Here is a 14,003-nt window from a genome sequence, read left to right on the forward strand (position 1 = left end):
ACTAAGTATGACATCACTGAAAGTTAAGTTAAAACACCAATGATTGTCACACATACACGAACACGAGGTGTGGTGAGATTATTACCCATCATCTTCATCCCCTGGGAGACGAGAGGAGCAGTGAGCAGTAGCAGTGACCACGCCCGGTACTAATTTTTGCTGATTCAACCCACAATTCCAACCCTTGATGCTGAGTGCCAAGCAAGGAGGTAATGGGTACCATTTTTATAGTCTTTGGTATGACTCGGCCGGGGTTTGAACTCACGACCTACCGATCCCAGGGCGGACACTCTAACCACAAGACTACTGAGAAGGCCTAGATGGGAAACGCACGGCCCGCCACTGATAATACACATACACATAATGTATCTAATGCTACATGACTGCAGCTATAGCAACTTTGATGAGACTCAGGGGCCTAGTCAGTCATTTGCGGGCACAAAGCAAAACTACTCATTGGGGCCCTCCACATAGCAAAAACAACATGGCCATTTATCGCATTAGAAACTAAAATGCGAGTAGACGCGTAAGACGGATCCAAACACTTTTACTGTAATTGATAGGAACATTAATTAGCAAGAAATAAATTGTAAGCCATTTCTTGTACATCATAATTTTTGTTGCGCAGCTGGACCGACTGTGGCGCTTATCACTATTATTGTAAAGGCTGGAGGTGTGTGACTGGTGAGAAAAAGAGAACTCTTGATTATTGCCGTGCCTGAACAAGATATTTTTTTTATGTGATGTTTTGTGGCCCCAAGCCATTGGTATGTCCGCCCCTGATGAGGCCCTACAGCAAATAACCAGCCTGAGTATAAAACAAGAGAGCCAAGATTTGAAGAAGCTTTCAACATTTTGCAGCTACTGGCAAAAAGTCCTAAAAGTAACATCATTATAAATGCATTTTTCAATGTTACAATGTTATTGAAAAAACCTCTGTTACAGCCATCCTTTGCCACAACTTGCTTCAGATATTGTGGCTTTACCATATCGCAGATTTCTGTTGATTTAAAAAAAAAATAATAATTAAGCATACTTCAAACAAAATATTTGGTCTGAATTTGGCATTTAAAAGCATAAAAATGGCTAGATGTACTTAAAATATCAATACCTAAGTAGTATTGGCCAGAGGAAACCAAACCAATTTCAGTATCGTGGCCACTGGTTGGCTCAGCCTCAGATAGTCTTAATATATTGGATTAAAAGAGTGTAAAGGTGACTAAAAGGTTTTATTTAATGTCGAAAGGGCTTTCATAATTTTTTCATAAGGTTGTAAAAAGTATTTTTTAAACTTTAGCTATAAAAATGTTGAATTTGTAATCGATGTTTCCTACTTTACGGAAATAATTTTATTGCGGTCACGTTCAGACCCAATTAGTAACAATAAACCAGGGACGACTGTACTGCCAAATAGCTCTAAAACTGAGATTTTCAAACTTTTTCCAACACAGGCAAATATCCTAAAAAAATCCAAGCATGCAGGGGCCAGAGTAATAGTTTTTATTTAGCAAAAAAGTACTTAAAAAACACAAAACTTTGTCTCAGCTTTGTGTTAAAGGTTACAAAGCATATTATTATTTGCTAACAGTATTTACATTTCAGTATTTAACTCCTTCCTCTTACATTTGAACTGTTGTTTTTTGTTTGATTTTTATCTCGACAATATTCTGCAGGCCAACAAAACTGGAGCTTCGGGCTACAAATTGTCCCTGCGCCCCACTTTGTACAGCCTGTTCTAAATTTAAAATGACTAAAAAGAAGCATGAAACAATAAGACTTTTGCAAAGTTGCATTTTGATTGCAAAAACATCTGCCACGAATACTTCATGGATTTGTCAATTCTATGCTGTTTTTCAAATGAGTCATTTATGGATTAAAAAAACTACATGAAAAAAATGAAAAATAATGTTGCCTGAGATGGACCAATACATTTTCCATCCATCCATTTTCTACCGCTTATTCCCTTTTGGGGTCGCGGGGGGCGCTGGCGCCTATCTCAGCTACAATCGGGCGAAAGGCGGGGTACACCCTGGACAAGTCGCCACCTCATACCAATACATTTTGAGTAGCTCAATATGTGTCAAATATGTTGCTAATGAAATCATGTTTGAGTAGCTCAATATGTGTCAAATATGTTGCTAATGAAATCATGTTAAATCCATGCAAGGTTTCAAATCAGGGGTTGTAAACCTTTTTAACCTCGGGCCCAACTTTTCCACTACAGAGAGTGCCGGGTCCCCACTCAAATAATAACACTGAATTATTATACTCTGGATTATAACCGTATTAAATAATTATATCTAACCAACTTACAGTTCACAACCTTGTCAAAGGATATGAAACCAAGGAGTATTATTTATTTAACAAGCTTAGGTCAGGTTTATTAGAAAAATAAGTATACATACTCCATAAGAACGGACTCATAAATACCTGATGAAAATAAAATTACACACATTTTGTGCTAAAATACATAAACAAAATGAATGATACATTTGTTTCTTAACTAAACTGTTCGTAAAATTAAAGTGCAAATGAGAATACAGCTTCAGTCATAATTTATGTGCTTAACTTTTCTATGACTTTAGCTGTAGACCTCTTCTATTTGTGTGATATTGTCATTACTGCCACAAAAAAAAGTGAAAAATCTTACAAAACTAGTGAAGTTGGCACGTTGTGTAATTCATAAATATAAACAGAATACAATGATTTGCAAATCCTTTTCAATTTATATTCAATTGAATACACTGCAAAGACAAGATATTTAATGTTTGAACTGAGAAACAATTTTTTTTTGGCAAATAATCATTAATTTAGAATTTAATGGCAGCAACACTTTTCAAAAAAGTTGGCACATGGGCATTTATACCACTGTGTTACATGGCCTTTCCTTTTAACAACACTCAGTAAACGTTTGGGAACTGGAGACCAATTTTTGAAGCTTTTCAGGTGGAATTATTTCCCATTCTTGCTTGATGTACAGCTTAAGTGAAGTAAAGTGAAGTGAATTATATTTATATAGCGCTTTTTCTCTAGTGACTCAAAGCGCATTACATAGTGAAACTCAATATCTAAGTTACATTTAAACCAATGTGGGTGGCACTATGAGCAGGTGGGTAAAGTGTCTTGCCCAAGGACACAACGGCAGTGACTCGGATGGCGGAAGCGGGGAACGAACCTGCAACCCTCAAGTTGCTGGCACGGTCACTCTACCAACCGAGCTATACCGCCTTTATGTTGTTCAACAGTCCGGGGTCGTATTTTACGCTTCATAATGCATCACACATTTTCAGGCAGGCCCGTCTAGTACCTGCACTCTTTTACTATGAAGACACACTGTGGTAACACGTGGCTTGGCTTTGTCTTGCTTAAAAAAGCAGGGGCGTCCATGATAATGTTGCTTGGATGGCAATATATGTTGCTCCAAAATCTGTATGTACCTTTCAGCGTTAATGGTGCCTTCACAGATGTGTAAGTTACCCATGCCTTGGGCACTAATACACCCCCATATCAGCACAGATGCTGGCTTTTGAACTTTGCACCTAGAACAATCCGGATGGTTCTTTTCCTCTTCGTTCCGGACGACACAACGTCCACAGTTTCCCCAAAAATTTGAGATGTGGACTCGTCAGACCACAGAACACTTTTCCACTTTGCATCAGTCCATCCTAGATGAACTCAGACCCAGCCAAGCCGGCGGCGTTTTTGGGTGTTGTTGATAAATGGCTTTCGCTTTGCATAGTAGAGTTTTAACTTGCAATTACAGATGTAGCGACGAAATGTAGTTACTGACAGTGGTTCTCTGAAGTGTTCCTGAGCCCAGGTGGTGATATCCTTTACACACTGATGTCGGTTTTTTGATGCTGTACCGTCTGAGGGATCGAAGGTCACAGGCTTAGCCAACTTACGTGCAGCGATTTCTCCAGATTCTCTGAACCTTTTGATGATATTACGAACGGTAGATGGGGAAATCCCTGAATTCCTTGCAATAGCTCGTTGAGAAAAGTTGTTCTTAAACTGTTCGACAATTTGATCAGGCATTTGTTCACAAAGTGGTAAACCTCGCCCCATCCTTGTTTGTGAATGACTGCGCATTTCATGGAAGCTACTTTTATACCCAATCATGGCACTCACCTGTTTCCAACAAGACCGTTCACCTGTGGGATGTTCCAAATAAGTGTTTGATGAGCATTCCTCAACTTTCTCAGTCTTTTTTGCCACTTGTGCCAGCTTTTTTGAAACATGTTCCAGGCATCAAATTCCAAATGAGCTAATATTTGCAAAAAATAAAGTTTTCCAGTTCGAACGTTAAGTATCTTGTCTTTGCGGTCTATTGAATTTTATATGGATTTGAAAGAGTAAGCAAATCATTGTATTCTGTTTTTATTTACAAATCACACAACGTGCCAATTTCACTGGTTTTGGGGGTTGTAGTAAAGATGAAAAACATACTTGTTTTTGCGCTTGCAGCCCAATAATGGTTAAGAAACACTTGTTTAAATCAATTATCAGGAGTAGGTAGACTAAGCTCTACTTCTTCCAACTCCTTTTCAGACTTGTATTTAGTAATTGTAAGCATGTAATGCTTCTTCATGTAACTTGTTAAGCATTTAAGAAACGAACAAACAATGAATGACACCTGATAGATAAATGAATACATGAATAGATATGTCATGTTTTGTAATGAATTACATTATGCTTGATGACTAATATTGCTAAAAGGCTTTGCTTGATTAGGAATAGCTGATGCACTTCCTGTTCACACATCCTCTGCATGAGTAGAAGAGACAACACAAGAGCACACACAGAGAGCTCAGGTTGGATTTGATGAGCGAAGGAAAAACATTATTGACCGCTGCTCGATACGCCCTGAATGTTGCCGCCGCCTCCGTAAGAAATGCTCTAAGGCCCCGCTACGTTTCTTTTGTAGTTTTTCATACGAAGTCAGTCATGTCTGACCCCTCCTAAGTCTACTTAAATACAAGTGCACCAGCCTTGTTAAGCTTACAAAGCGGGTAAACAAAGTACAGAAAGGGCAGATTAGTTGATACACTAACAAGCTTTTATCCAAAATAAGGGTGACGTATTGAAAAATTGGTCATATTTTACAAGCAAATCAATCATATGTGACTCAAAGGAGATGCAAACAGTGTGCCAATCTGTGAGTGTAAATTATTTACTATGGTTAAACTCTGCTGAGCACAGCAAAGTGTGTATGTGTGAGTTCTTGTGTGTGTTAGAACGCTACAAGAAGAATGAAAGAAGAGAAAATATCAAAACTCCTCCCATCAATCCACAGAGCCTTTTGAGTGAACTTTGAGACATTCAAAAGTTTTGTTTCCATGATTTTTGACCGAATGTTCCTTCCAAAAAACTCTTCTGCCGGTCTTTCTTTGCATTGGACCTGCATCCGCCCGGATACTTTCATGTTAGTAGCATCATGTCTGTGGCGAAATCCAAGATCTTTTCTTGATACTGTCTGCTATTTAAAATCTGGGACACTATTGACTTGTCTGCCAGGGACATCATCAACAGCAGCTTGATTTCTGGCTGTGTCCCCTCTTTTTGTAAAAGAGCTGTTGTTGAGCCTTTGATTAAAAAACCAAGTCTTGATCCGACAAATTTGTCAAATTATCGGCCCATTTCAAAATTACCTTTTGTGTCAAAAATTTGGGAGAAATGTGTTTTGGCACAACTGCAGCCTTTTTTAGATGAAAATAGCACTTTAGATACATTTCAGTCTGGATACAAAGCTTTGCACAGTACTGAATCTGCACTTTTAAAGGTTTTTAATGACTTGCTTTTAATGTCTGATTCTGGCAGCTCTGCCATTTTAGTGCTTTTAGATCTTACAGCTGCCTTTGACACAGTTGACCACACAATTCTTTTAGACCGCCTGAGAGACTGTGCGGGTGTCAGGGGGACTGCATTACAGTGATTTGATCCTACCTGTCTGAGAGGTCCTTCTCTGTCAGGCTGGCGGACGCCACCTCTTCTTCTGCCCCGCTTTATTGTGGTGTCCTCCAGGGGTCTATTTTAGGCCCCATCCTGTTCGCTCTTTATCTCCTCCCTCTTGGAGATATTTTTAAGAAACATGGAGTGTTTTATCACTTTTATGCGGACGACTGCCAAATTTATATGCCGATTTCAAAAGGCCACGGCCCCCTGACACCCCTTCTCAACTCTCTATGCGACGTCAAGGCTTGGTTAGCCCAGAATTTTTTAATAATGAATGAGGGAAAAAACGGAAATTTCAGTTTTTGGTCCGGCCCTCACTGACTTGGGACCATTGCAAAATTATGTGCGTCCCAAAGTCACCAGCCTTGGCGTCACTATAGACAGCGATTTTAAACTTGACAAACAAGTCAATGGCGTTTTAAAATCGTGTTTTTATCACCTTTGCCTTTTAGTATAGGTTAAACCGTTTTTATCTTTTAACCTTTTTGAACAAGTCGTTCATACTTTTATTTCAAGTCGCCTGGACTACTGCAATGCACTTTATGCTGGCATTAGCCAAAAAGCTCTCTCCCGGTTGCAGTTACTCCAGAACGCGGCAGCACGACTTTTAACAGGGGCCAGGAAACGCCAGCATATAACCCCAATTCTTCAGAGTTTGCACTGGCTCCCTGTTCATTTTAGAATTGATTTTAAAACATTTCTGTTTGTTTTTAAATCTTTACATGGACTGGCACCTCAGTATATCTCGGACCTCATCCAAATTTACATTTGAGGTCCGAGAGCCAGTTCCAGCTTGTGGTGCCCAAGACCAGACTTTAGACCAGGGGAGACAGGGCCTTCACTGTGGTCGGCCCTAAGCTCTGGAACACTCTGCCCCTCCATGTTCAAACTGCTTCCACAGTGGAGTGTTTTAAGTCTCGTCTTAAGACCCACTTTTATTCTTTGGCTTTTAACACTACGTGAGTTGTGTGGTCCTCTGTCCTCTGTTGTCCTCTGTGTTTTTATACTTTTTGATTTCTAGTTTACTGTTTTAATTGATTGTACCCTTTAAAATGGTTTTTAATCATATTTATTTTTATATTGTTTTTATATTGGTTTTATATTTATTTATTTATTGTTTTTATTCAGTCATTGGTGAAGCATAATGTTGTTTCTAATATTGTTTTTAACATGGCTGCGCAGCACTCTTGTTGTTTAAATGTGCTATATAAATAAAGTGGATTGGATTGTATTGAAAATCAGCATAGCCGTTAGGGATGTAATATTTGTAATCTGTGCTAATATTACAGCGGACACCAGTCATAACAAGTTGTAAGGATCCTCATACGGCTAGAGTGACATCATAGGTCAGCCTGAAAAGGAATTAATTTAGCTGCACTAAATTGATGCCCTAGTGTGTGAATATGAGTGTGAATGTTGTCTGTCTATCTGTGTTGGCCCTGTGATGAGGTGGCGACTTGTCCAGGGTGTACACCGCCTTCCGCCCGATTGTAGCTGAGATAGGCACCAGCACCCCAGCGACCCCGAACGGGACAAGCGGTAGGAAATGGAATGATGGATAAATTGAAGTAAGCGCCCCCCAGTGTACGGAAGGCACATGGCGTATGACCATTCCCATATTAAAAAGTGTACAAGGACACTTAACTTCACACTTCCATCCATCCATCTATCCATCCATTTCCTACCGCTTATTCCCTTTGGGGTCGCTGGTGCCTATCTCAGCTCCAATCGGGCGGAAGGCGGGTTAAACCCTGGACAAGTCGCCACCTCATCGCAGGGCCATCACAATTGTATGTGAAAATACAAAAAAAACTAAACATTTGAGAAATCAGACTAATTTAGTGCATGGAAACATAGTGACTATTAATGGGGAGTGGAAGATCTGCAATACCTCTCCTTCTCCACCAGTGACCCTCGCGGATGGTGTAGGACAGTTCGTTGAACTCCAGGTCCACAGCGGTGCGCCGCGGGAGATGGGAGAAGCGCTGTGCCTCGGTGATGTGATTCTCCACTTTCTTCAGGTGGGTGAGCAGTGGTGCCTCTTGGGGTGCCCCACTGTGCAGTTTGGTCTCCTCCATGGGGATGCTGACGGAGCCTTGCTCCAACGTCTTCTCCGCCATGCTGAAAGAGCGACACAGACAAGTTGAAGGGATCTGTCTGCAGGATTTGATTGACTGATGGACCACTAATGAGGTCCATCTCAGACAAGTCAGTCTGTACAAAGATAATACTGCTCAGAGAGGTACTAATTCAAAAATATATTTATTATTGTGTACGATAGAACTCCACTGCTGCAAATAATACCCTCAGCAAGTCTAGCCCTGCACTCTGCCTGGTATTTCTGCACACACAAATTCCTACTGGTTGAGAGTTATGTCCAGTGGTGTTAGACAATAAGCTAAAACACCAATGGCTTTGAACTCATTGTCCAGCACAACTCTTAAGGCAAACTTTATACAAGGTACTCTCACACAGCCACGCTAACTAGCATCCGTTACTCTGGGTTCTCCCGATCCGATATTGATATCGGATATTATTCCGACATCAGCAAAAAATCAAGATCTCATATATATGCTCGGATACCAGCAGCTATACTAGATGACTGGGAGACAGCAGCTACACAGCAGTTAAGCACACAATAGCACACAAGCTAGACATATGTAATAGTGTCCTTAATTGAACAATGATGCAGACAAAAGTCTATAGTTGCATATCACATTTGTCAATATAAACAAGTATCAATTAATTACAGTTGCATATTACCAACGGATACAAAGTATCTAATGCAGAAGCATTTTAAAAAGTATCCAGTAAGAAACATATAGACATCATTCAACATACCACCTCATGAGTTTGACTTAATGAATTATTCTGCCAACTAAGTGTCTGCAAAACAAACATTACCACTCCCTTTCAATCCCTATAGTACAAAACCAACTTTTCTTACCAAATGGTACCTGCTTCTGTGTATTTAGAATCTGCATAAATCCCAAAAATGTGAAATCAAACCGGTTAGGCGTTGCAGAGATATTAAAAGATACAGCATAAATCTACTACAGTTGGTAAATATGTTATGTTACAAAGGTTGATAATAATATGGTCAATAATAAGCCAACATAGTACAAAAGCTTATTCTGCCAGTGAAAGTATACTCGTGTGTTGTTTTTTTATAACTAATATTGTTCTCTGAATAATTTCACATGAGCAAGCATTTTCCAAAATTCCATACTATAAAATATTACAATTATGTACTATGACTTTTGCTGATATTGTATTGACGAGTTGAGTTTATACCAAAAAGTCATATTTTGGTTTCATCTGACCACATGACATTCTCCCAATCCTCTGCTGTATCATCCATGTATCCATTTTGGTAAAAACTCAGCTCGTCGTGTTTGGAGGAAGAAGAATACTGAGTTGCATCCCAAGAGCACCATATCTACTGTGCAGCATGGGGGTGGAAACATAATGCTTTGGGGCTGTTTTTCTGCTAAGGGGACAGGACGATTTATCCGTGTTAAGGAAAGAATGAATGGGGCCATGTATCGTGAGATTTTGAGCCAAAACCTCCTTCCATCAGTGAGAGCTTTGAATGGTTGACCAAATACTTATTTTCCACCATAATTTACAAATAAATTCTTTAAAATTCCTACAATGTGAATTCCTGGATTTTTTTTTCACATTCTGTCTTTCACAGTTGAAGTGTAACTATGATGAAAATTACAGACCTCTGTCATCATTTTAAGCTGGAGAACTTGCACAATCGGTGGCTGACTAAATACTTATTTGCCCAACTGTATATAATTTATATATATATATATATATATATATATATATATATATATATATATATACATACATACATACAGTACAGGCCAAAAGTTTGGACACACCTTCTCCTCATTCAATGCGTTTTCTTTATTTTCATGACTATTTATTTGCATTGTAGATTGTCGCTGAAGGTATCAAAACTATGAATAAACACATGGGGAGTTATGTACTCAAAAAAAAAAAGGTTAACATTACTGAAAACATGTTTTATATTCTAGTTTCTTCAAAATAGCCACACTTTGCTCTGAATACTGCTTTGCACACTCTTGGCATTCTCTCAATGACCTTCAAGCACACATGTGAAGTGAAAACCATTTCAGGTGACTACCTCTTGAACCTCAACGAGAGATTGCCAAGAGTGTTTAAAACAGTAATCAGAGCAAAGGGCGGCTATTTTGAAGAAACTAGAATATAAAACCAGTTTTCAGTTATTTCACCTTTTTTTGTGAAGTACATAACTCCACATGTGTTCATTTATGGTTTTGATGCCTTCAGAGACAATCTACAATGTAAATAGTCATGAAAATAAAGAAAACACATTGAATAAGAAGGTGTGTTCAAACTTTTGGCCAGTACTGTATGTATGTATGTATGTATGTATGTATGTATGTATGTATATATACACACACACACTAATACTATCCTCAATTTTGACAACACCAATTTATGGATCGACCCACTCTGATCTTACGTGTCGTGTACTGACAGTGACAATGATGACACGTCAACAACAGTTGTTACATTATCCTCTCTCTAGACTTTTATTAATCTATGTGTTAATTTCCTGTTATAATGTATCTCCTTACTTTCTGCTTTAACGTGCTTCCATCCACACTTAAACTTTACTAAGCATCTATTGTTTATGTTCTTTAAGGTAGGTTACCTCAGGAGCCAGGAACTCGGTGTGTAACATGTTTAGCCTTGTCCCCCAGAGATAATATACTTGAAAATTATACTAAAGATTCTAAGAATTGCAGTTTATTTCCCGTAATGTAGGTTATTATTAGTTTAGGGCAGCGGCTCCACAGTGTATGACACATAATCACCCGCTAGCTATACTTATCAGTCAGTGAGGATCGGCGTCTGTGATCGGCATTAATCGACAATGGCTAATCACATACTTTTTTTTACAAACATTTTCTGATACTAATCGATCAGTGCATCCCTATTCGCTGCAAGGATCTGCCAGTGTGTTTTCAATGGTCCAAGTTCCGTTGTACCAGTTATTTTCAAACTGTGGTAGGTGTACCACTGCTATATATATATATATATATATATATATATATATATATATATATATATATATACATATATATATATATATATATATATATATATATATGTATGTATAACAACACCTCCATCTTGTGGCACGCCAAACATTTGAATCAATATTTACATTCAGTGTTTTATTTTTCCCATATCAAAACAGTGTTACTGTTCAAAGTGTACGTAATGTTTGTGTCCAAAATACAAAACCCCGTTTCCATATGAGTTGGGAAATTGTGTTAGATGCAAATATAAACGGAATACAATGATTTTCAAATCATTTTCAACCCATATGCAGTTGAATATGCTACAAAGACAACATATTTAAAGTTCAAACTTATAAACATTTTTTTTTTGTGCAAATAATCATTAACTTTAGAATTTGATGCCAGCAACACGTGACAAGGAAGTTGGGATAGGTGGCAATAAATACTGATAAAAATGAGGAATGCTCATCAAACACTTATATAGAACATCCCACAGATGTGCAGGCTAATTGGGAACAGTTGGGTGACATGATTGGGTATAAAAGCAGCTTCCATGAAATGCTAAGTAATTCACAAACAAGGATGGGGCGAGGTTCACCACTTTGTAAGGAAATTGTCGAACAGTTTTAGAGCAACATTTCTCAACGAGCTATTGCAAGGAATTTAGAGATTTTACCATCTACGGTCCGTAAAATCATCAAAAGGTTCAGAGAATCTGGAGAAATCACTGCACGTAAGCGATGATATTCAATCAATCAATCAATCAATGTTTACTTATATAGCCCTAAATCACTAGTGTCTCAAAGGGCTGCACAAACCACAACACAAACCACTACGACATCCTCGGTAGGCCCACACAAGGGCAAGGAAAACTCACACCCAGTGGGAAGTCGGTGACAATGATGACTATGAGAACCTTGGAGAGGACGAAAGCAATGGATGTCGAGCGGGTCTAACATGATACTGTGAAAGTTCAATCCATAATGGATCCAACACAGCCGCGAGAGTCCAGTCCAAAGCGGATCCAACACAGCAGCGAGAGTCCCGTTCACAGCGGAGCCAGCAGGACAACACCCCAAGCGGAGGCGGATCAGCAGCGCAGAGATGTCCCCAACCGATACACAGGCAAGCAGTACATGGCTACCGGATCGGACCGGACCCCCTCCACAATGGAGAGTGGGACATAGGAGAAAAAGAAAAAAAACGGCAGATCAACTGGTCTAAAAAGGGAGTCTATTTAAAGGCTATAATTTACAAATGAGTTTTAAGGTGAGACTTAAATGCTTCTACAGAGGTGGCATCTCGAACTGTTACCGGGAGGGCATTCCAGAGTACTGGAGCCCGAATTGAAACGTTCTATAGCCCGCAGACTTTTTTTGGGCTTTGGGAATCACTAATAAGCCGGAGTCCTTTGAACGCAGATTTCTTGCCGGGACATATGGTACAATACAATCAGCAAGATGGGATGGAGCTAGACCGTGTAGTATTTTATACGTAAGTAGTAAAACCTTAAAGTCACATCTTAAGTGCACAGGAAGCCAGAGCAGGTGAGCCAGTAAAGGCGTAAAGTGATCAAACTTTCTTGTTCTTGTCAAAAGTCTAGCAGCCGCATTTTGTACCAACTGTAATCTTTTAATGCTAGACATGGGGAGACCTTTGACCCCTCAGGTGGTACTGCATCAAAAACCCACACCAGTGTATAAAGGATATCACCACATGGGCTCAGGAACATTTCATAAAACCACTGTGAGTAACTACAGTTGGTCGCTACATCTGTAAGTGCAAGTTAAAACTCTACTATGCAAAGCCCAACCCATTTATCTACGACACCCTGAAACGCCGCCGGCTTCGCTGGGCCCGAGCTCATCTAAGATGGACTGATGCAAAGTAGAAAAGTGTTCTGTGGTCTGAAGAGTCCACATTTCAAATTATATTTGGAAACAGAGGACGTGGTGTCCTCCGGAACAAAGAGTAAAATAACCATCCGGATTGTTATAGGCGCAATGTTAAAAAGCCAGCATCTGTAATGGTATGGGGGTGTATTAGTGCCCAAGGCATGGGTAACTTACACATTTGTGAAGGCACCATTAATGCTGAAAGGTACATACAGGTTTTGGAGCAACATATGTTGTCATCCAAGCAACGTTATCATGGACGCCCTGCTTATTTCAGCAAGACAATGCCAAGCCACGTGTTACAACAGCGTGGCTTCGTAGTAAAAGAGTGCCGGTACTTTCCTGGCCCGCCTGCAGTCCAGACCTGTCTCCCATCGAAAATGTGTGGCGCTGATCACATGTTGGGTCCATCATGAAATTCTAAGTTAACTATTATTTGCAAAAAATAAAAATAAAGTTTATGAATTTGAACATCAAATATCTTGTCTTTGTAATGCATTCAATTGAATATGGGTTGAAAAGGATTTGCAGATCATTGTATTGCGTTTATATTTACATCTAACACAATTTCCCAACTCATATGGAAACAGGGTTTGTATTAAATATACTTGTTGAATATAACCTCTGCCTTGTTTTAATGGAAAACGTTTGAGAACCACTGCATTATACAACAGGAGCTCTGTTAGGAATGCTTTTGCAAATTTGACTAGCCCTGCTATATGGCAACTGTGTCTATATATTCTATGAATTAAATATTACAGGTATATAATCCTAATATGTGTCATTGGTAGATAAGCAGAAAAGACTAATCAGAGAATATTATTTGCTATATGTTTTACGTTTACAAAACAAAAACATTGATGGACCCAACATGTGATCAGTGTGTGTACCAACTCCATCGGCCTGTAATAACATATCCTCACATGCACAACATTGCTTCTATTGATCACTATGCCATTAGTGAATTTCCATTACCAGGCTGCCTATAAGCCCTGTAAAACCAGACTTTAATGGCCTCTTAGTCAGATGAAGGCCTGCCTATGCCTGTTCGGTCATCATGTGGGGC

The 14,003-nt window shown here is 39.2% G+C and overlaps 1 protein-coding gene across 2 annotated transcripts in view; it reads right to left on the minus strand.

The window, feature by feature from the left end:
- abcg4a (ATP-binding cassette, sub-family G (WHITE), member 4a) overlaps positions 1–14,003 on the minus strand; it is a 45,262-nt gene that overhangs the window by 30,402 nt on the left and 857 nt on the right. For both annotated transcript variants that reach the window (XM_061897578.1, XM_061897577.1), the window contains one exon: positions 7,847–8,076. In XM_061897578.1, coding sequence (XP_061753562.1) covers positions 7,847–8,075 — 229 coding nt within the window. In that variant the 5' untranslated portion in view covers position 8,076. The remainder of the gene's footprint in view (positions 1–7,846; positions 8,077–14,003) is intronic.

This window comes from Nerophis ophidion, linkage group LG04, assembly GCF_033978795.1.
Source record: "Nerophis ophidion isolate RoL-2023_Sa linkage group LG04, RoL_Noph_v1.0, whole genome shotgun sequence".
NCBI classification, from domain to species: Eukaryota; Metazoa; Chordata; class Actinopteri; order Syngnathiformes; family Syngnathidae; genus Nerophis; species Nerophis ophidion.